General features: G+C 43.7%; 2 protein-coding genes and 1 long non-coding RNA gene across 4 annotated transcripts in view; 2 read left to right on the plus strand and 1 right to left on the minus strand.

The window, feature by feature from the left end:
• The window catches only part of BRINP3 (BMP/retinoic acid inducible neural specific 3), a 204,954-nt gene extending 200,567 nt beyond the window's left edge, over window positions 1-4,387 (minus strand). Inside the window, exon 1 of one of the 2 annotated variants that reach the window (XM_085586627.1) lies at window positions 4,195-4,387. The gene's annotated coding sequence lies outside the window, so the exon portion shown is untranslated. Of the gene's footprint in view, window positions 1-956; window positions 1,451-4,194 lie in introns of those variants that run through there. The other variant, XM_085586628.1, reaches the window with a different exon arrangement.
• On the plus strand, window positions 3,941-4,249 carry LOC146766787 (uncharacterized). Its single transcript, XR_014957109.1, has 2 exons — window positions 3,941-4,052; window positions 4,143-4,249. It is a non-coding gene; the product is annotated as an uncharacterized LOC146766787 (long non-coding RNA).
• Window positions 4,388-4,560: 173 nt separating the features above from the next.
• Window positions 4,561-9,545, plus strand: LOC146766788 (uncharacterized). The gene is made up of 4 exons (XM_085586037.1): window positions 4,561-4,959; window positions 5,043-5,349; window positions 6,953-7,255; window positions 7,368-9,545. Exons 1-4 carry the CDS (start codon window positions 4,561-4,563, stop codon window positions 7,391-7,393), a joined length of 1,035 nt encoding a protein of 344 aa, XP_085442163.1. The 3' UTR covers window positions 7,394-9,545.
• Window positions 9,546-23,769: the final 14,224 nt, after the last annotated feature.

The raw sequence follows: 23,769 nt of genomic DNA on the forward strand, positions 1-23,769 counted from the left end.
TTTGCTCTCACTGGAGGTGGATCAGCTTACAGAAAATATCACAGATCTTTTTTTTATTCCTCCCCTGCTTAAATTATACACGTCTTAGAGAGAAAAATGCTTGGAGGCAAGAATTTGTAGGTAGTTTCTGGATGGAACTCTGCTGATTAGCACTGCAACAGCGTCTGAGACTGAGGGTCTGTTGCTATGCTTAGATACAAGAGGAAGAGATCCAGTGAAATGTTTCTATTCCCAAAGCTGGTCTTGTGGTAAAGCTGATAGAGCACCTATTTAAAATGAGTAACTCCTTGTAGGGATGGAGTTGAGCAATGACAGCAGTCTATGAAGTCTGATATCTAAACGGATTGCTCCTCTGAAGTTATTTCTTATATCCTGTAAAATGTTAGCAGGGCCACTCTAGCTTTATCTCAGCACTTAATGTGTCAGAGTCACTCATCTCTGAACGTACAGACTCTGCAAGGTTCTGACTTCACTTCTTTTTACAGCATTCTTTTGTGATGTTGTATTTAATCAACACGGGTTTTTTTTCTAGGAATGAAGTTATTTTTGGGTTTTCTTCTGACAGACTTGCTTTTCAGATATATGTCTCTGAACTACTCTCTACATTTTCTCAAAATCAGGTCTATCTCACTCTAGCCTTCCTTTCATATGGATCCATAACTGATTCTGCTGCTACAACAGAACAGCCTTCTCTTATCACATACATTACATTTTTCTGCCAGTCATGAATTCACTTTACTTCACATGCATTCACTTGCTTAATCTCTACATGAAATCATTACAACTCGAAGCTGACGTAGTCTTTCAAAACGGCTCCCGAGCAGTAAATCATGCCACATTCCACTTTCTTCCCACTCTGTGCTGCACAATTTATCACTGAAGGAAAACTACGCGGCTAATGCACTTGAATCCGGCAGTGAATCAAAAATACAGACTGCTGGTAACAAAGCCCTTACCTTTTTAAATGCATGGTGGTCTCTAAGTCCCTAAGAGATCGCAGCCCGAGGAGCAGGTCCGCCCGGCGATGCGCGGTGACAGTTTACACCCTATTTTCTTCACCTCCCTTCCCGCAGCACGCTACATCTAGTTCACGCCGCCGTCTCCAGGATTGGCTGGCGCACCTCGGAGCGCTCACAGGACTCCTGCCCGGAGCACCCTGCAGCCCTGCCTTAACCCTTTGCGGTGAAGCCTCCGCTCCCTCTGCGGCCAGCCCCGCCGAGCCCGCCCGGGCTGGCGGCTGCGGGGCACGCACCGCTCCCTGCAGGGGGATGTTTGCTCTTTCTCCCACCAAACGAGGATGGGGGGAGGCTGGGGAGGGGCGAGCCGGGGGTCCCGCGGCCGGGACAGGCGCTGCCGCCCGGCTGCGGATGCTCGCTCCGCCCGGAGCCGGAGCGGCCCCTCCTGCTGCCGGGGAGGGTGGCTTGTTCCCCCTGACCCCCGCCTTGTCACCGGCCCTGCCCCCGGGACCTGCCCCGAGGACACCCAGAGGAGCGGGGCAGATTAAGCCCGGGGAGCTGAGAAGGCAGGCTGAACGCTGACACGCATCCTTAAAGGTGTCCCCTCTGCCAGAGCCACCTCCCTGGATGTCCGTCTGCCACCGGCAGCATGGGAAATTGGGAAATTAACTCCCGGCCAAAAGGGAGTCCCAAATCTACGCAGCTTCAGGGGAGATGGAAGTAATCCTTGGCAGTGAAGCCAGACACGGGCAAGCAGGGAGCCTGGACATCTAAATACAGGGAAGAGAGATGTTTGGAAGCATTCTCTCAGGAATGGGCCGCGGGGCTCCGGAGGTATTTTCACACCGCCAATGTATTGTACAAAAAGCTGAGGAACCAACTATGGCAGAGCAAAAGCTGCCCGGCCGCTGCCCATTATTCCTCTGCTTTTTCTGAGTCATCCAGCCCCGTGCGAGAAGGAGGCATCCCTGGGCTGGGGATGCAGAATGCTGGAAATCAGGGGTAGTGGGAATCTTCTCTATTTATCACGCCTGACTCTTGTTGCAATCGCCCATTAAGCCCACGTTACTCGCATTGATTTATTTGGGGCTGTATGCAAAGGGGTTGATGTGCATCCCCTCGCCTTCCGCTGAGCATAGAAATGCCACCCGCTCCAACCTGTGTCACTTTTGCTGCCCAGACACCGTTTTACTGCCTTCCGTCATAGTGCCTGTGAGCTAAACAACTCCACTGCCCTCATCCTGTGTCTTACCGTCTCCCATCCCCGTCAGCAGAGGGAAAATCGAGTGCTCTTAAACCCGGGAAATATTCTGCTGATGGGCACATAAATCTCTTCTGCAGAGCGGTAACATTTAAGCAGCACGGCAAGGCGATGCTCACTGGCTGAGCTATTCCCACTATAACATAAATCCCTCAGGACTTGCTGGTTAGTTTCGGGGTTTTTTCTTTATTTACTAAGGTTTTAGGGGGTGGGGAGTGGAAAGACTGAAAACCAGGCAGAGGTTTTGAAACGCACTCCTTACCTAGGGAGGGAAGGGGAGTATGACTGCACGGAAACTTTCCTGAGCAGCCTGGTGCAGGTGGATCCCGGCAGCAGCAGCGCCAGAGGCGGGTAATTCAGGGGAAATGTCTGGGATTTGGATTTGGTTAATCACCCCAGTCTCATGGAAAGGTCCAGGGCAGGAGGAGATGGGGGGAGTGGCAGAGGGGCAAGTCAGCGGGAATGGGAAAACCTGCTGGAGTCCCCGGGAGAGGGACGCTGAGCTGGAAGTAGGCATGGGGACTTCGAACTGGTGGGAGAAAAGAGGAGCTGGAGGAAGGGTGGATTTTGGATCCCATGCTTGAAGGGCTTTCTCACTACTCCTTTCCAGACATCAGCCAGCAATCTGGCGGCCGAGGGAGGAGGCAGTAGGGTGGGGAGGGGGAGGGTGGAGGGAGAACAAGGGGGGAGCACGCTATGGCATTGAATTAGTCTTTCCCATCTTGTGCACGCCACCAGGCAATAAATTCGGATCTTGTTATTTCTCCCTGGCATCTCTACCTGCCCGCAAGCCTTTAGCACTTTCCCGGTGATCCCTGCAGGTACTGCTTTGGAGACATGATCGCTCACACGGACACACACACACAGACACACTTATCCTGCACCCAGAGTTACACGGAGCCCAGTCATGTTTCCTCCCTGCCTTCTGCTGTTGACCATGGGAGGATCTCTGCCGCTAATTAGAGGCACTGAAATCCTAGAAGTATCAACAACAAATAGCACTCTGAAGGCACTTGTCCTTTTTTTTTTTTTTTTTTTTTTAGACATAACATGTTTATTTCCCATGGTTTTTCCTCTCTTTTTCTTTCAAGGAAGCCCCTATTTGTTCCAAGAGCCCTACCTCTACCTCATGTACATATATAGGTAGGTGTACGTTTTCCTGCGCTCCTCAGGGGCCCATTTTTGGCCAGCGAAAAATGCAGGCATGGCCGAAAATAGTGATAAATAAAATCAGGTGCGATGGGATTGAGAAGTGAGGAAAGGGCGAGGAGGGAGTGGCGGCAGCGGCTGGACAGGAGCCCTGGCAGCAGCAGGACAGGAGCCCCGGCCGCCGACCCCGCTGCTGCCCCGCACCCCCGGCCCCCCCAGCCTGGCCAGCGCCACTTCCCAGCGCATGCGACGGGACCTGAGGTCTGCAAATCCTTTCCTATCGCTTCAGAAGAATCCTTCCCCACCCCCAATCCTGTGCAAGTTCCTCAGGGCATGGGGAAGAGCAATGAACTTTTGCACCTGATGTCCCCCCGCAGGTTCCCAGCCATTCCTCAGGCGCGCTCCCGGCTGCCTCAGCCGGCAGCGATCCTGTCCTTGCTCCGGCACGGGGACAAACCCTGAGCCCTTCCAGCGTCCGCTAGAGCCGCTCCCCTGCAAGGGTTAAACCGGGGAATGGAGCAGGTACCGTGCCTGCTGGAAACATGAATAAAATGTGATGAATAAGCAGTGGAGCGGTGGCTCTGGAAGCGGTGCTGCGGTGCGCGCTGCGATCAGCGCCGAGCGCGGTGGCTGGGAATGAACGTGGGCAGCAAGCTGGCGTTTCCTAATCCCTTCGAGTTTAGAAAGTACAGCCAGCCCCGTTGGGGAACAAGGGGAAGCAAAACTTTTTTCAATTTATCTTTTCTTTTCTTTTTATTTCTCCCTGTTGTTTTTAGTGTCCTTCCTGTTGGAAGCACGCCACCTGAACGCGAAATCAAACCTACTCACCGGGTGAAATTGCAGGAGGAGAAGCGGCTGTGAATGAAACGCATCCCGGCTCCGAGCGTATAGTCCATGATCTGCGGCTTCAAGCTAGAGGAAGGCTGAGCAGGGTGGGGGGACTTTGGGAACCAGCAGCGGTTCTGTGTGTGTGACAACCCATTTACACCGTGCGTGCCTGTCTGTGTGTGTGTGTGTGTGTAGGGCAGAGAGAGGCTCCAAACCCGAAAGGGGGGAAAGAGGGAGGGGAGAAGGAGGAGGGGAGAGGGAAGCAAACCCGAATAGCAAGAGGAGTTGCGAAGAGGGATGGGATTCGCTGGGGTAGATGTGTTGGTTGGTTTTTTTTTTTTTTTTTGTCCTTCTTTTTTGGTGGTGATGGAAGCGATTCTCGAGGAAAGAATAACAAACTGTGGGATCTCAGCCGCAGGCGGGAGGAGAGGGGCTTTGCCCACGCAGGTGGAACACAGACAAGACCGCACCGAGGAGCGGGAGGCCGGAGCCAGCCGGGAGGGTCAGAGAGCGCCGGGGGCTCATCCCGGCAGCCGCGGCCGGGAGAGGACGCGCCCCTCGGGGCGGGGGCGAGCGGAGGAGGGGGCGCGGGGAGCCGAGACCGAGGTGGGGGCAGCGCTGGGGCCGGGGGCACTCCGGGGGCTCAGCACGGCGGGGACAGGGCTCGGCACGGGGGCAGCGCGCCCGCAGGGTGCGGGTGGCGCGGCACCAGCCTCTCTTCCTCCGCCTCCTCCTCCTCCTCCTCTGCGCCCGCAATCCAGCGAGGCACGGCGGCGATACCGACCGGGTAAGAACATACCCTCGGCCAGCCCTTTGTTTCTCATCTTTTTATTTCATATTTTCCGCAGCCGTGCTCCCCGGCCGGCGCCGCTCCGCCTCGGACCCCGGCACGGAAGGGTTGCGGAGATCCCTGGGCGGGGAAGCGGCTTTTGGGAGAGACCCCACGGCCAGGAGCGTTTGCGGGGCAGAGGGGATGGGCGGAAATTCCCCTGCTCATCACTCGTGTCCCTCTCCTGCCCCGGGTAAGCGGAGCATCGCCCCTCCATTTCCCCCGCTTCTCGATGCTGCCAGGCTCTCGGCATGGAAATAATGACCTGGCTCGGTGGAAACATCACCCTTCGCATAGTGGCTCCGGAATACGTGCGGAATTTGAAGGTGTGTGAGGTAGAGGGAGGCAGCGCAGCATTTATGGAGCTTGATGTATGTCCCCCTCCTCTCCTGGTCCCTCTTCTACACCCGTGCTGTGAACAGACACGCGGTCATGGCTAATAAAAAGGCTTTTCCCCGGGCACAGCCGGGCTGAGAGCCCAGCGCGAGTGAACGGAAAGGCAGAAGGTGTCAGGAGCAGCGTGCAGAGCTCCGGAGCTCCGGCATCCCTGCAGCAGAGCAGGGCTGTGTGAGCCTCACGCTTAGCAGGATCAGTGAGGCAGCTCCGGCATCCCTGCAGCAGAGCAGGGCTGTGGGAGCCTCACGCTTAGCAGGATCAGTGAGGCAGCTCCGGCATCCCTGCAGCACGGCAGGGCTGTGTGAGCCTCACGCTTAGCAGGATCAGTGAAGGAGCTCCGGCATCCCTGCAGCAGAGCAGGGCTGTGTGAGCCTCACGCTTAGCAGGATCAGTGAGGCAGCTCCGGCATCCCTGCAGCACGGCAGGGCTGTGTGAGCCTCACGCTTAGCAGGATCACTGAGGCAGCTCCGGCATCCCTGCAGCAGAGCAGGGCTGTGTGAGCCTCACGCTTAGCCAGGATCACTGAGGGAGCTCCGGCATCCCTGCAGCAGAGCAGGGCTGTGGGAGCCTCACGCTTAGCAGGATCAGTGAGGGAGCTCCGGCATCCCCGCAGCACGGCAGGGCTGTGTGAGCCTCACGCTTAGCAGGATCAGTGAAGGAGCTCCGGCATCCCTGCAGCAGAGCAGGGCTGTGTGAGCCTCACGCTTAGCAGGATCAGTGAAGGAGCTCCGGCATCCCTGCAGCAGAGCAGGGCTGTGTGAGCCTCACGCTTAGCAGGATCACTGAGGGAGCTCCGGCATCCCTGCAGCACGGCAGGGCTGTGTGAGCCTCACGCTTAGCAGGATCACTGAGGGAGCTCCGGCATCCCTGCAGCAGAGCAGGGCTGTGTGAGCCTCACGCTTAGCAGGATCAGTGAAGGAGCTCCGGCATCCCCGCAGCAGAGCAGGGCTGTGTGAGCCTCACGCTTAGCAGGATCAGTGAGCGCAGGAGCCGCGCAGATTATGGGATGTGTGTGCTAGGCAATGCGGAGCGTTCCACCAGCCCCTCTCTGCCGTGCTGTGTGCGGTCTGTAAAAGAGATGGCAGTTTCTGGGATTTTATTAAGAAGCTTTTTGTCTTCTTTCTATTGTCTCTGTAAGCACCAGTGTGAAGCATTCCAATCTGTTTGCCAGCCTGGCAGTTTTATGTTTCCTGAATCTGCTGGGAAAAAGTGGGAAACCACAGAAACCCAGGATTCCTCTGGCATCACATTGGTTTGTTCTTGTCAGCATATCTAATCATTCTTATGCTAAAGAATCGTGGAGTGAGGTGATCTTAGCAATGATTTACGCTGCTTGGGGCTTTATTGATTTTTTTTTTCTTTAGTGAGAACGTAAGAGAAGGAATGAAGGAAGGATGATACGGTTTGTAAAGAAAATAATTCAGTGTACATTTCAAGTGTAGTGGCTGTTAAATATGTAGACATATATATGATACTTTATGCAGTTATAAAAACAAAAGGTCTCTTTGCCTCAGAGTATGATTTCTCTTACAGCAACAGGTAGCAAAGGCTCCTCTGCCCCCTTTTCTCCCCTTATCGCCTCCTCTTCAGCTCCTCCTGATAAAATGCGGTTTAAAAGGTCAGCTGGTTATGTAAATAGTGTGCCTTTTCTAACAAAGACCTCTGCGCATCAAGCCTGCAATGACTGTCAAATAGATTTGGGATTCAAGACATTCAATAATGGTACTGTCCGTTTTCTAAGAGTGATAAAATCTCGCAGAAAACAAAGGACGGACGTGGGATGGATCAACAGCGCCGGGGCGCCCATGGGCAGCAGCAGCGTCACGGCAGAATTTGGTACTGCAATGTCCACCGGACCTTTACCTCGCATGTGTGTGAGAGAGAGACCCTCAAAATGTATAAAAAGAGATTTGCTGGTATGCTAATGCCTCTCTGCTCTTTCCTTTAGGCTTCTTCTCTCTAGTGATGTCCTAGGCTGAACTTGCTTTGCAGCTCCTTCACACCAAAGGTAGCTTCAATCAGCCAAGGAGGATTTTGCATCCAACCAACCTCACCCTCCTAATGAAAGAGATTGACTTCATTAGTCTGTGGCTCAGACACCTCACAAGAAGGTGGAGTTTCTATTTCATAGCATCCAGAGGTGCAGTGGACACAGTCTGGTCTTTATTTCACTGTGCTCTTTCTCTCCCTGCCTCCTTTCACCTACAGAGCAGGACAACTTGGTTTCCTCAGGGAGTATCAACTCTTCTGGCTCTTTTCCACTTTAAATTTAATAAGAATATGCTGATGTTATTAACTTCACAGAGTCATAGAATTATGGAATAGTTCATTTGCAAAGGGACCTTAAAGATGATCTAATTCCATGCACTTTCCACATCCCACTAGAACAGACCGCTCAGAAATGATTATGTCCATTGCCAAAAGGTTAAAAAAGTTACTTTGGAATTACAACACAGATCTTTCCCTGTGGTCAACTCCAAGACCTAATTGCCACCACAGTTTGATTTGAGCCCTTAAAATCATTCTGAAGTAGAGTTAAAGGGTTGTAAAGGATTATGATGCCTTTTGTTTGTGGTGTTAATAATCTGTGGCATTAAAATATGATATAAAATCTCATTTTAGGGCAGCGTACTGAAGTCACAAACAATGGAACAAATTGCACTTGAGTGAGGCAGGAACTTACATCACCACCAAAAATGCTAAATCCAGATTGGGACTCTGTCTGCAGCAGAATCATGTGAGGGAGGAGTGGCACATGACTTAGAGTCATTAGAGTCCTTTGTCCTGTAAATCTGCATTTAACAGCAGTGTATATCTGCGTTGGTAAACACCTTTTAACAGTTTATCCCATAACTTTTATTTTTCCTACTTCATATGATCAACCTTTTAATCCTCTTTCTTCCAGAACCTGCTAAGTGCTTCTCTTTAACTACAGAAAAATGTAATTTATTAAGGCAGTTCAGTAGTTAGTCTTACTTTGGAACAGGCAAAACTATTATGCAAACAACACTGTCACCTTCTTGCAGTGACTTCCTTCTCCAAGCTTTAATGAATTCCCTGCATGCTACTCTGCTGTAAATTCTCCATCTAAAAATTCCATCCACTATGTGATGTGTCAGGGGAAACCACACTTGACTTTTGAAACAGTTGGGAGGAGCAGAATGATAACCTACTAAAGTGCCTTGCCCTTAACAGAAATTATGGCAAGCAATTAAAGTTAGAGCAAAAAGACTTAAGCTTTAGACTGCTTATGTTCTTAGTGTTTTAACTTGGGTGAAATTTTTTTTAGAAGTCTGATTTGAATGTCAAATTTGCATATTTATCCAGAAAACATAGGGAGTGCTTAATTGCCTGTGTCCAGCATTCATATTTCGCTTGGGAAGCAGTGCTTCACGATTCATGAGTTTCATTTCTAGCTACTGTTTGGACCCATAAATTGACCTGAATATCTAAACAAGCCCTGTAATTGCTCATTACAGAAACAAATGTGCCATATTTAGAATATATCAGAGACACCTGGTCACAGAGGAGATGCTTCTACTCCACTGGTGCAGTGGGACCGGCAGGGGTGGGGTTCATGCTTCCAGGGCATCCCTCAGTGCTGTGCTTTGCACTGGGAGCTGGAAAGGTGCCAAAGAACACCCTAGGTCAGGGTGGCTCCATGTGGTGAAAAAACTTCTCCTCCAACCCGTGCTTCCAAAGAAAGGCTCAGCAGTCTCTATTGTCCGGTCTCAAGGCAGTTTATTGCAAGTTTTCTAAAATACTTTCTTCTGGGGTTGCTGTGGTTTGCTCACAGCTCAGGCAGAGGCACACACACACCCTGACATCCTCTCTGACTCCGACTGCTTCTTCTCTCCCCGCCCAGGGCTGCTGCTGTCTTTTATATGGTACATTACGTGTTACATGGTTACAGTTTTTCCCCAATGCCTATTACCTATATTAAATGGTGATTTTCTATCTTTTATATGGTACATTACGTGTTACATGTTCACAGTTTGTCCCCAATGCCTATTGCCTATATTAAATGGTGATTTTCTATCTTTTACATGGTACATAACGTGTTACATGGTTACAGTTTTTCCCCAATACCTACTACCTATATTAAATGGTGCTTTTCTACTCTAAACCAATCTGTGAGTGCCAACATCACCAAGAACATGGAGGCAAGGAAGGAGAAAGAGGGATGACAGGATCCCAAAATCCCTCCATCTTAAAACCTCTGACCCCTCTGTACAAGTATTAAACCCCCCCGTACAGCACTCAAAAGTTCTTCCCTCTACTTTGTGACTACTTCTACTATAATATCTAATCTTCTGTGACTTCTTCTTCTTCCTGCAAGGTTGGTAAATCATTCCATGGCTCAAACCCAAAATCACAGCTGTTTCCAGCTGCCTGCCAGGGTCTCAAATGCTTCTGACCTGGGCCCAGAACATCCAAAAATGTCTGAGGGACATTTTGAGTTCTGACAGAAAGGAGCTGATAATACCCCAGGTTTGGCTGCTGCTGGGCAGGGCTGGTACAACTCCACTCTCTCAACTTTCCCTGGGCACAGCTGCCCCAGACTGACCAAATGGATATTCCAGAGCATGTGACATCAGCTCAGAGACAAAAGCTGAGTGGGGATGGAGGACTGGGAGGAGGATGTGTTATTTGAGCATTTACCTTCCAGAGCAGCAGCTCCATGTGCTGGAGTCCTGCTTCCCAGGAAGAAGCCAGACATTGCTAGCTGATGGGAGCTAGAGAATAAAATCTTCAGGTTTTCTCCTTGTTTGAGAGCACACCTTTCATTTTTGTTTTAGTAAACTGCCTTATCTCAACCTATGAGTTATTTTCCACCTTATTTTCTCTCCACTGTCCAGCTGGAAGGGGGAGTGGGTAGAGCAGCTTGGTGGGCACCTTGCATTAACACAGATATGATTCACTTGAATAAAATTATGCTTACTGAGCTTTTCCTCACTTGCAGAGGAGATTATTTTCAGGATCTCCCAACATTTCACCTACAGAAAAATGAACCAATACTGTGTATTTTTTTCCCCCAAAATATCAAAGATATAAAACATGTTTCCTTATTTATTTACCATGTCCTTTGGCAGCAGGGGACAAACTTAAAGGCTGGGGTTTTTTTCAGGCTCTTGCTGTCATTGAACCACCAGTTTTCCTAGACAGAATAACCTCTTTGGAGAGGTGGTATTTCACTACTGCTTTCAGAAGGTATTAATTGCAAGACCTGTAAGCTGAACTCAGCAGACATAGCCAGACTCATATGTCTAGGAGGGACAAAAAAGCACCTGAGATGTGGAGGCACAAACTTCTGCAGTGCTTACTGACCCTTATTCTTGAAATATTTCAGGCTATTCTGTTGAATCTTCACAGTCATCTGTGCCAGGCAGGGTGCTGTGAGCTTCCCTTCATGGCTGTCCTGGGACAGGCTTGGATTACACTTGTTAATTTTTAAGGCATGTAAGGCAAAGGATGTCTGCTGTCATACAGTGTGAGAGGGAAAATCAGCACTTTAAAATGCTCCCAAACCTTGACATTAAAGCTGAAAAGGTCAAGGGAAAATTAGTTGTCTTCAAATCCATGGGACAATGACAACAGCAACGTGCTGCAATGCATTACTGACTCTCTCACTATTTTTTTGAGTTTTGGCATATCTTGGACATGTTTCAATGACCAATAGCCATGCAGGAAAAAATATAAAAATATGGGTTTGCATTTTTAAAATATCATCTGATGTATTCAGGTATTTCTTCCACTTAACTGGACTTTGCAAAATCACAAAATTACAAAATACTCAAGCAATATTTGTAGAGAAAAAGATAAAGGAGGAGATGCATTTGGAATCATGTTGAAGTGTTGTGGAGATTCCTGTGCATCAAATGCCTGTTCTTCTTTAGATGTATTCAATTGCTGAGAAGGCCTGTCTTATGAATCTGTATTTCTGTAGCTGATATGATGGACAGAGAATGGAGGCCCCTCTGCCACAAGCACTGTGAGAAGCACTGAGCTCTGCAGATTTGTAGAGGAACTGAGGTGCAATTTGAGTGTGCTTGTGTTTAAATAAAGGAGTCATGCATCTTCTGTTGGGTTTTAGCCCCATGTGACCTTAGTGTTGACACACAGAGTTATAAAAATTCCTACCAGTTGGTGCTGAGTTATCTGTGTAGTCAGAAAGGGATCCCTTCCAGACCAGGGAAGATATTAACAGAAAAAGTCTCTTCCTCTAGAGCTTGGATCTGAAATGCATTTGAATTAATGGTGTAGGACAGAAAAAGAGCTAAAATTAATAGAAGACTCCTCAATGAATTTTCTGTGCCACATGTAAAAGAACAAGACCCACATTCAGAAAAAAAGGAGTGTTTGGAAGGGTGGTGAAGTCAAGTGAAATTCAGTTGATGCTTTGCAGTGGTAAGGAATTGCACAATAAAAAGGTAAGAGTTTTACAAAGTGGTTGTACTGTGAAGAAAAACTTGTAGAAAATGAGATTTGCATTTAGAAAATAGATTATTTTACAGATATTGGTTCCATTTGATAGTCATTCCCTGAATAACATCTGCTGCATTATCTCAATAAATCTGGTTATCTCCCACAGAAATGAGCTGAACAAAAACTCTGTTGTAAGTTTTGAAAATAACCTTTGTTATTATGTGTCATTAACTCATAAGAATCAAACTACATGGCCACTAATGACAGTGAACAAGAACAATACAGTTTCTTGAACATTCTGTTCCATGCATTTCCACTCTCCAGCCTGCACTTAAAATACAGCAGTTTTACAAGCATTTCTCATTTGCTTAGGCTGTGGAGTTAATGAGATAGAGAAAGCATGAAGAATTTGTATGGATGAACTCCATTTACCTAATTTCCAACCCAAACATAACAATATGAAAAATAAGTGATATGTGTATAAAATTGTGCAATTTTTTTTTTTGGTTTTTTTTTTTGCTTTTCACAGTTCTTGTCTTGCAGCAGTCTAGGCTGAGTCACTGTGGCACACACCAGGTACGTGTCTTTTCAGCAGCCATCATCCTTTTGACATTTCTCCTGCCTCCCAGCTGCTAGGGGGTGAAAGCAAGGAGATACCAGCTTCTCTTCTCAATCACAATGGAAAAGAGGCAGTAAAAAAATAAAAAGAAAGCCTCTTCCATCATTTATTTGGTTATGTTCTCCATTTGTCAGAGCAGTAGAGCACAAAGCCCACATGGATTTGTGAAGCACCCTGGTTTGTAAGTGTACATTTCAAACTCCAGCAGATGAGGATGGCTTCATGTCTTCAGCATGTGTTTTGCTGAATCACATGCCAGCAGGAATTTATTCTTTTAAAGTGTTGCAAAATGCCTTTCCCAGAGCCATATCTCAGTTGCCTTTCTTCAAATGAGATTGGAGAGAAGTAAATGAAAGAAGTAAATGAAATCTCAGAACCTGGTTCAAAAAGACATAAATTCAATTTCAAGTTAGCTGTCCTTGATTTTGCTCAACCCTATAAATAACATTCACTTTTTGGCATAACTGACACAGCAGAACACTGTCTTGTTCCTAGCAGGACATTAAGAAACCAAACATCCATTCGGTTGCTTGTTTGGCTTTTTTTTCAATAAGATAAAGACATGAAAATTAACACTGCCACAATGTATAATATGGGATAATCTCAATGTCCCTATTAGTTTTACACTTGAAATGATAGACTAAAAAAACCCTACAGGATAACAACAAAACAACCTTAGGAAAACATTCTCATTGAGCACTATTAGGGCTATCTAGAGGAGATGGAAGGTCTTCCCAACCTGGAAGTTAATGGGCAATTAATTTTATATAATTGTATAACTGGCATTATAAACACACACATATATATATATAGATAAAATATATTTCATATAAAATATAATAAATATATGACATATATTATAGACGTATTATGTATAATTATATATATGTATAATTATATATATAAGTATATAATTGTCGGTATAAAACTGGCATTATGTATGTATTATATGATGAGTATATATGTTGGGATTTTGTCTTTTTAGACAACTGAGCACTCTTAGAGTCTGAATTGAGCTTGGAGCTAGAAGATGGTATATGTATTAATTCAGTTGTAGCTGCTATGGCTTAACCAGTCTGTACCCTACAACTTACAGTTAGTGCTCTAATAATTTTCTCCTCTTAAGAAATAACCCTAGCCTGACTTTTTCCCAAATTCAATAGTCAGCACTCTTGTGGTTTTAATGCAAAGACTTGCATAAATGGAAAAAATAAAATAAAAATTGCTGCTACAAGTAAATGAAGGAAACATTTGCAGTTTCTCTGATTTGTGAGTTAGTAAAAAACCCCAACTTTTTATATATCATTACAATAAGAAAACCAAAGGCAAGGCTATCATCTTGTTCTACAACAAAATAGAATTCTCAGAAATTAATTTTCCTTTCACAGTAGGAGGAAAAGAGAACAGTGAAGTACAAAAACCCCCCTCTACTGCCACACCTACGAAATAAGTCACTCCTAACAAAAGCAGACATCACCAATTTTCCAGAGCAGCCATTGCTCATAGCCTGGCTTGGCACCAGTCTGACAGTGGGAGGTGGTCAGGGATTGCCTTGCCATCAGCTGGGGGTTCTGGTTTAGTTTTTTTGTTATTATTTAGGGTGGTTTTTTACAGTCATTAAACTCCTTTTGTATCAATCCATGAGTTTGTCTCACTTTTGCCTTTCCTGTTCTCCTCTCTCATCCTGCTTTAGGGTGGGGAGGGAGGGGAGGAGGAGTGAAGAAGCAGCTGGGTGAGCTGGTGACAGAGGTAGTTAACTCTCCACGAGCTCCAAATACAGGTTTGGAGATGTAGAAGTTGTTCTGCCTTAGTATTTGTGGAGGTTTTGGCACAGAATTGTTTGCATGTAGATGGTCAGCAAGGTACCACAAGCAACAGTTGATAAAAAAGTGATTGTCCTGGTTTCAACTGGGCTAGAGTTAATTTTCTTCTTAGTAGCTGCTAGAGTGCTGTGTTTTTTCTTTAGAATGTGAACCATGTGAATCACACACTGAGGGTTTAGTTGTTGCTCAGCAACCCTTACCCTAAGTAAAGGATTTTCTTTATATTATTATTTAATTTATTTCTGTTATTAAGCTGTTTTTAACCCATGGGGTTTACCTTTCTCCCACTGGCGGGGCTGGGGATGAGTGAGCAGCTGAGTGGTTCTTAGTTGCTGGCTGAGGTTAAACCACAACACTCATAAATAAAGTAATGCTTTATGCTTGTCACAGGTAATTGTGGTGCACTTTACACTGGATTAGTCAATCTCTCTTCCTGCAGGGCTGTAAAGCTGGCAAGTGGCAAAGAAGAACTCTTCTGCATAGCCTGCCAGTGAGTCTGTTTATAACAGTACTGGGAGTATTTTCCATTTGCAAATCAGCAATTGGAACAAAGAAGTAATTTTAAGTTATGCTGTTTCTGAATGTGTTTATTGCTCAGTGATTACTGCATCATCACCTGCAACATCTTGCAGTGCTGGAAAATGAAAATCATTATCCTAACAAGTTTTCTACAGGATTTTTCATTCAAGTTAGCTAAAGGACATGCAGATTGTTTCTGCTAGCTTCTCCATGAAAACCTTCTTCTGCATCCAAAATTCTTCTCATCCTACTCAAATATGGTCCACTTTAAAGACTCCTCTCCCAAAACACTTCATTATGATGATTGATGTCTCTGGCCAGCATTAAACACAATCTTTTTTGGTCACAGAAAGCTTTTCCTGGAGACAAGCTCTCCCTGGTCTCAACAAATATTAAACTTAATTTGTAAGCAGCTTGAGAAAAATTTCTCTGCAATATCTTTTGGTAATTCATCATCATAAAGGTAAGCTCTCTACTTACATTCACAATGATGTAACCCTTCAGCACTGCAGCTGGTTGTAATTACACACAAACCACACAAAAATTGCTCCCTGTGCCTCCTGCCACAGAAATAATTTAGACCAGTGGTGAGCTGACTTTGGCCAACTGCCACTCACAGAATCACAGAATATCCTGTGTGGGATGGGACACACCAGGATCATCCAGTCCAACCCCTGTCCCTGCACAGACACCCCAACAACCCCACCCTGTGCATCCCTGGGAGCATTGTCCAAACCCTCCTGGAGCTCTGGCAGCCTTGGAGCCGTGCCCAGCACCCTCTGGGGGAGAACCTTTCCCTAATCTCCAGTCTAATCATCCTCTGGTACAGCTTCAGCCATTCCCTGAGTCCTGTCCCTGTCACAGAGATCAGAGCTGCATCAATACTGCCCCTCAGAAGGGACATCCCCTCTACAGGAGAGGCAGAGAAAATCAGATTAAAAAGCTGGATGTGTTGAGATAAGGACAGGGAGACCACTTATGGGTTACTCTCATGGGCCAAGCACACTCAGCTTGGGAAAAAATAATTTAATTGATTACCAATTAAAAACAGAGTTGACAAATCAGAAAGAAAGACAGAAAATGAAAACAGCACCTTCTCCTCCTGCTTTTTCCCATTTTACCTCACTCCATTCCCAGCCCCTCTACCTCTTCCCCCATTGCTGAGCAGCCCAGGGGGATGCTGTGACCTCACTGAGCATTGTGGTCAGTCCCTAATAGCTCCTTTCTGCTGCTCCTTCCTCCTCACACTTTTCCCCTGCTCCACTGTTGTCCTCTCCACAAGGGATGGATGTCATCTCAGCCACCTGGAACACCTCCTCTGCCTTTTTCTCCACTGATCTCAATGAGTGCTGGACTGTCTCTCATCATCTTTTCCCTCACTCTTCTGCCTGTCCTGAATTTTTTTCCCTTTCTTAAACACATTTTAAAAGGGGCACCACCAACATCAATGATGGGCAGCTTTGTCTACACCTTTTCTTTGAAGGAAAGGGAAGAGTAAAACAGAAGTAATTGACTTGCTGGATGAACTCATCACTACATAGAGAGACACATTTGCTCAGTTCAGATTTTGCATTTACTTAATTCTTCTTTTAAAACGTGTGGCTTTGTCTTTGCTCAGGTGCTCATACGCTTTCTTGAAGAGAAATGGATCAAAAAATATTCCTGAGTGTTTTCTGAGATGTAGCCAAAATCTATGTAAACAGAGAGCCTGTAGCATGTGAAGAGAGTCTGTTCTGGTGTATTTTAAAGCCATCACTGGGCTAAAAACCCAAAACTCTGGCAAGTGCATCTCATAAGTTTTCAATGTAGGCAATGAACTAAATCCAAAGACAAGGGAGAAGAGGTCCTCTCTTTGTATGGCAGCTTCATCAATTCTCACTGCGAGAGATGCAATAGAATATTGCCTAGGACTTTATTAGCTTTGATAATTTGCCTCTATTCTGAAATCCTAATGACACCACCTGCACAGTGACAGGCTGAAAAAGCACTCTATGCTTCTCTCCAAGTGTTATTTTGAGACAAGAAGGTGCATCATAGAGCACATGACATGAAAATCTAATATTTTCCCTTTCTATGTAAATCTCAGACATTTAGGGAGTTGGGCAGTTTGGGAAGGTGTTAGTTAATATTTTTAATTTCAGGCTGAAGATTAACTTCAATTTTTTAAAAACCCCCAAATGCTTCCAAAAAATAAAGGCTTCAAAAGAGAGGAGACAAATAGAGAGCCTTGTATCCATGCAGCTGACTGTCTTCTTTTGTATAGACTGGATAAACAAAATGGGAAATTGTGCCTTTGCTTCAGTATATTTCCTCCACAGTAAGAAGCCTATCTTTGAGGGTTTTACAACCATCTTAACAATAATTCACATTTTTCATATTTTATGTAAACAGGATTTTGGGGATAGCAGTTTTCATATTATCTTTGTGGCTGAATTCATAATGCCAATTGCAGTCACACTTCCAGAAGCATGATTTCTAGTTTGGGAACTGCTGGTCCAAAGGAAAGATCAAGATGATCTCTGTCTTCACACAAAGTTTAGACCCAGAAGGGCCCAAGCTTGGTTTGGTTTGAAAATGACACTTTTCAAACACCAAGTGGTGCAGCTTCTCTCCACTGCAGGGGTTGGGTGTGACATTCACATTCTCTGGACAGAGAGACATAATTCTGTCTCTTAGAAGTATAGAGAAAAAAATCTTTAGTTTTACTCTTTTGTTTTCTTGATGTAGAATGTAGTATGGGGATTGTTTACTTAAAGTAATTGTTTGATTAGATTCTAATACAGGTTGTTTGAGTTTAATAACTAATCAGATTTAACCGTGTCTCGGACTCTCAGCAGAGTCCTGAGTTTGAGTTAGTTAGGTAAGTAAGAAGTAAGTATGTAGAATAGTATCTCTTTAAATAGTATATTATTGTAATATAGTATCATTTTAATAAAACTATCCTTCAACTTTTTAATCTAAAGCCAAACATCATAATTTCTTCCCACATCGAGGGATTGCCACAGTTGGGTCCACAACTGTCAATGGAAATATGGATATGAACAGAGCCTTAAAATGCCCTAAAATGGCACCTACTTCTGAGCTTCTGGTGCAGGCTCAAGATTTAGAGATGCAGGACATACTTCCTTCAGCTGTACAGAATATGTTATAATGTAATTATATAGGCATGCTGGTAACTGAGAGATCACAGCCAGCAAAGGCATCAGACCTGACTTTCAGCCTCCTTTGAACTGTCTACTGGACTTGTGCATTAGAATCATCTGAAACCCAGACTATATTAAAGGACTCTGTGGTGTTAGAGGTCTTTTCCAACCATATTGGCTTTATAATACCCACTAAGGATGGGAAAGGCCTATATTCCCAAAAGGTGTAGCATAGCCAGAGGGGATCTGTGCAGCAAAACTGTTAAGGATGTGGAATCTCCTGACGAGTGTTTCAGGAAGAGAGATGAAGTTACATTAGATAGATTAAAACCATGGCCTGCCTGCTAACACTTATAGTCAGTCTCTTAGTCTGATTTTATTAGTAAAGATTCCAGTTTGGGAGCTCCAGGATTGCTCAGTGGTGAGAACCAAAGTGCAATAATTGATGTTGATGACCAGATGCACTTTAAAAGCCCATTCTTGGTTTGGATTCAAATCCTATTCCCTTATTTTATTTAGCTGGAGTATAAAAAGCAGTTAGAGCTCCTATTCATTGCATCTAAGTGTCAGTGAAAATGGCACAAACTGAGAGCACCTGACCATCAGAAATTCCAGTCAGCACAGGTTGCTCAGAGAAACCTAATCTTCAAAGCCACATATATCTTTCACTATATTCTGCCAAATCTATTGTTTCTTGATATCTGCTAGGAAATACTTATAAAATATGGGAAATAAATGAGCCACAAACAATAAAACAATAATAGTTTCATTTCAATGGGTGTCTTGTCCCATCTTCAGCAAAGGTGTAACCACGCAGATTTCCCTTCTGATCTGATATATTTATGTTGTTTTTCCAAACCAGTATATGCCTGTTAACATCCATTTAAACAGAATAAGAACACAAGAAATTAAATTATCTTATAGATCTTCAAATGAAAATTTAGAAACACGAGACATACAAATTCTCCTTGGCACTACAATTATAAATTTGACACACACTACTATGTATTAACCCAAGTCTCCTTTCATGGTAGTTTCTTGAGCATTAATAGGGTCTCTTCATGGTAAAAAGCTCCAATATATTTGTGTCATGACCTTATAGTGAAGCAAAAGAACACAGCTACTACCGGGGAGACTTTTAAATCAGTACAAAGTCACATAAGCTCATATCTCTGTCATCAACCACTACATGGGAAAAACAGCTGTTTGTTTATTTTAAACCCATAATTTAATTAAAAAATTATACAGAGTCCAAATTGTCAGTTCTAATGAAGAGTTTGGTAAGGAACATAGGTAAGCAGATTCTTCATTAAATATTAACTTTAAGGTCATGCTGTAATTGTTAAAGGGTTTGAAAATTAATATATAGCACATATATACTAAAGAAATTGTAGAAAAAAAAAAGAAATTGAAAAGGCATAGCAATCAAACTCACTATATCTGTTATCTGTGTACTTACATGCACTGTTTTATACACTCAGCTATCTCAAAAAATTAACGGAGATTGTTGCAGAAATTTGTCATTTCAGCTGATAGATCCAGCAGCTCACAAAATTCATCCATGAAGAGGGAAGAAAACAAGAGAGCCACAGTTAAAAATAGAAAGTCTTTGAAATAAATGTCTTATCTCCATCCTCAGCAAAAATAGTTGAGGGGTTTTTGCTGACCACAGATTGATAAAACTGTAGTGGATAAAATCCCACATTGGTATTGTATCAGAATAATTGATTTTGTCAGAAGTAGATGGATTAAAGCAACTAAGCACCTGGCCCACTTTAGGCACTGAAATTAAAATCTTGAAAAACACACTAATTCAAATTCACTAAAATGTTTAGATTAGCACAAGATCATTGTGCTGAGCACGATAAAGAAAAATCAACTTCTTGTAGGAAAGTTATACACTGCAACAAACCTATTCACCAGTTGGTCGCCCAAGGTATATGACTTTTACAATTACTAGTAAAAAAACCCAAAAATTATTGTTAGTAAAATCTCAGGCAGACTCCAAGACTGGGAACAAATCCTTCACCACATCACAACATTGCCAGGAAATGTCCAAGGTGGTAACCGCACATGGTTAATCCCCCTTCCCAAAATCTTGAAGAAAGCCAAAGCTGCCAGCCTTGGGATGCAGAGGAGCATTGAGAGGGTAGGGCTAGTGCTAAAGAAAACAGGAGGCACTAGAATGTCCTTTTTTATAACAACTTCCACTGCTCTACTAATGAGGCTTTTCTGTAGCAAGCACAAAGCTTGAACTATTGCCCAGTTCCAAGATTAATGTGACTAAGCCCAGAAGTCATTGCTGGGTCTTGTGTGTGGTGCAACAGTTTTTTGACAAGGTTTCATGAGCTTGGCCTATTGGGATTGTATCTTTTACTGTTAAAATGCTAAATAAGTACCAAAATCCTTAACGCCCCAGGATTAACCTCTTCTTTCAGGTGAAGGCCCTCTAATTACAATTGCAGCCATCCTCCCAGATTTATGGCAGTGCTTCACACACCCTGAAGTGCAGCAGCCTTTCAGGATGGTTCACACAGAGATGTGGCTGTATGGTAAAATAAATAAGAGCCACCTGCTCACCATTTTTATTAAAACAGCATTTTTTATAGTGGCTGAGAACTCTGCATCTTGCAGTAGTGCTGCTGTAATGCTCTAGGTCACTACTGCAGAACAGTCGCATTTTTATAAGCTTGATGGAAAGATTAGGTGTCAAATTTAATAAACCCTTTGGCTCTTTTTCTATTATTCGATGCCATGGGTCCTCTCTCTGCTTTGAAGTAGCATATTTTTTCATTTGGTGGTGGCAATAATTCAAATACATAAACCACCACATGTCATTTAATATAATTTGCATTGACTGGCAGATTTAAAGCTAACCTGTACTAATGAATTTTTGCATATGTAATATATGTGATACAGACAGTTCAGGGCAAAAATCTTATTAATAAAATATAGGGAAAGCTGCATTTGGATGAAAATATTTTCATTTCTTCTGTGCTGGAAGATTCTAAAAATTGAGTATGACTGCACATTTAAAGAAAATAATTTAAATATTCTTACTAATAATCAAAAGTAGTTATTAAGCTGACTAGCCAGAGCCTGTACAGGGTCTCTGAGAGCAGGCTCCTTCCTTGGCTTACACAAGCCCTTCAGATTTTATTACATTCAAGTGGAGCTGCACAGGAATCCTGTGCCATAATGGTGATGCTGGCTCCTATATAATGTTTATTTATCCAAGACTAAAATACTTAACTGGGAATGTATATCTCTGACTAAACTACCAGAGAGAATGATCTGGGAGATGTTTCTGTACGACTTTATGATCACAAAATAATTAATTATTTGGCAGCTGGAGAGCCACTAGAGCTGTATGAAATTATGTCAAAATTTTTAAAATATAATTTAAATTTTTAAAAATTTACAAATTTTTTAAATTAATTTTTTTGGAAAGATTTGGAAGAAAACATGATGAGGCACTGAAAAACCCTCCAGAAGACATAACACTTCAGCCTAGCAGGGTGTAAGTACTGTTCTGAACCTTTCAACAGAGCCGTGTTTCAGGACTAAAACACTTCAGTAGACCTTGTGAAAGGACAAATATCCCAAGAGTAAGAAAAAAATGGAAAATTGAAAGACAAGAACACACTCCAGGCAGAACATTGAAACAGTGGTGAGGGTCTCAACAGCTGACTGGAAGAAAATCTGGTTGGAAAGCATCTAATGGGAGGACAAGGCACAAGTGAAAATGCTTGGAAAATAAGGCAGAGTAAGAAGAAAGTTTACAGTACTTGCTAAACAATTGTTTCTTGAAATTGAAAATATCAACTTTCTATATTTCAAAACTTCTAGGGTAAATATGAGCTGCTCAAAGAGGGAATCGTGCTCGCCCCTTGAGGTTCCTGTCTTTATCTTCAATGACCTCCGTCACTGTCCTCAGGGTTTTTTTTTAACGAATCAAAGGAAATTAATCAGTGTTTCACAAAGCAAAAGAGACAAAGTATTTTTGTTTCCTGGCAAAACATTGAATAATACATTGAGCTTATAAAAATCTCTGCAGCATAAGAGCTGAGCAAGGTCAGAAGACACTTGACAGCAAAAGTGCCTCTGACCCTATTAGTTATAATGATGCAATATTTCATGTCCAGCGTTTTTACTCCTGTTCCATGCTTTCTCCATCAAGCTAAACCTTAATTTAAACCTGCCCATCCAACACCATTGCCTTCAGTTTCACAGACTTGATTCTAGATGAGGTGAAATTTTCCTATATTTTAAAAAAGCAAAAGAATAAAGCTGCTATAATGGAGTGCAGGTGGAGCTCATTTGGGGTAATGACGTTCTAAATGGATGTTTTGCAAACAAAACACTCATTGTGACCTGACAGCTCACCAATTCACATGCTGTTCCTAAATAGTTTGTTTTGTTCTGTCGGAACTCAAGTGGAAATGAAGATTTCTGCTGGTGGTGGTGCCTGGGGACTCAAGAGGAAATGAAAATTGCTGGTGGTGGTGCTTTGGCAAGGGACATACAAATTAAATTAATCAGCTGCGATTCAAACAGGAAGATTCACTTGCTTCACTTTTTTTGTGCTTGAGCTGCTTCCTGCCTACTCCTTTATTCAGGGGAATAAGCAAATGCGTTTGGGACCTGGAATTTTGGAAACCTTTAGCAACAAAAAGAACAGTTCTGCTATGGTGGCTGCTCACAGGTCTTAAAGACAGGATTTAGGGAGCTAAAGTTCAGAGTTCACCTTATTACATAAATGCATCATTTGTATCCTTCTGGGTAAGAAATACGTTGTGAGGAGAGGAACACAGGTATTGTGACAGCTCCTGGGTGTAGAAATTGAACAGTAAACACAAAGTGCTCTACACAGGCACCCCAGAGGAGCTGCTTTTCCCTGCAAATCCTGCTGGCTACTTTTTGGGCTGGTAAATACATCATGGACTTCTGGCCTCTGGCACTACTTGGCCTAATGACACCTTGCTTGAGCTATAAATTCTGTATTTTATATCACTGGATATAGAATAGAGTCCCAAACGTCTCTAGCCATTTGAATTTGAAGGCATCAGCTGGAGTGACTCATTACCCTGAATGAAAACAAAAAACAAAACAAAAACAACAAAAAAAAATACAAAACCAAAACCAAAACCAAAAACAAACAAACAAAAAAGATTTATTAGGAAGACACAGAAGTGTAGAAACAGCTACAAGGAAAGAACTATCCTGCAAAGCAACATTATTCCATGGTTCCATAGTCCTAAATTCCAGAGTGATCCAATGGGTTGTGGTTATTCCCCATGAGAGGAAAAATGGAGATGGACACAGAACTACATGATGAAAATTTTACAGCACAAATAAAAATATTAACCTGCAAAACTGAGCAATAACAAGATTTGGGATTGATTAAGGATAATACATCAGCTATGTGCACAATGTCTGGTAGCAGCAAGAAGGTAAATAACATTTTAGCATCTGTTATGTCTCTAGAAGTGAGATATATCAATGAAAAAGTAGATACCTATAGAACAAGAGCAAAGCCTCATTTGATTTTCTTTTTAGTACATCACATAAAGCAAAAGATCAAAAAAATGTTCTTAGACAAGCATTGGAAATAAGGAAATGCCTCATAAGGAATTAGAAATCAGGCTCTGCAAGTATCCACAAAGGAAAATGAGACCTTGGATAAAAATATAGCTTCAAAAATACTCTAAAAAGGAAAGACAGATGCCAGTGTAAGATAAGGTATTTAATACAATAGCAGCTAATTTAAAACCAAAGATATAATAGCTTAAATGATGGTAGAAGTCAGCAACTTGAAGT

Source organism: Lonchura striata, chromosome 8 (assembly GCF_050655825.1).
Source record: "Lonchura striata isolate lonStrDom1 chromosome 8, ASM5065582v1, whole genome shotgun sequence".
Lineage (NCBI taxonomy): Eukaryota > Metazoa > Chordata > Aves > Passeriformes > Estrildidae > Lonchura > Lonchura striata.

What these genes read in the sequence shown, in the direction of transcription:
- LOC146766788 (XM_085586037.1), top strand. Translation starts at nt 4,561, where the DNA reads ATGGAAGCGATTCTCGAGGAAAGAATAACAAACTGTGGGATCTCAGCC. An exon ending in TGCGCCCGCAATCCAGCGAG is followed by an intron (nt 4,960 to 5,042) that starts GCACGGCGGCGA and finishes TATTTTCCGCAG; the next exon opens with CCGTGCTCCCCGGCCGGCGC. An exon ending in CAGCGTCACGGCAGAATTTG is followed by an intron (nt 7,256 to 7,367) that starts GTACTGCAATGT and finishes TCTTTCCTTTAG; the next exon opens with GCTTCTTCTCTCTAGTGATG.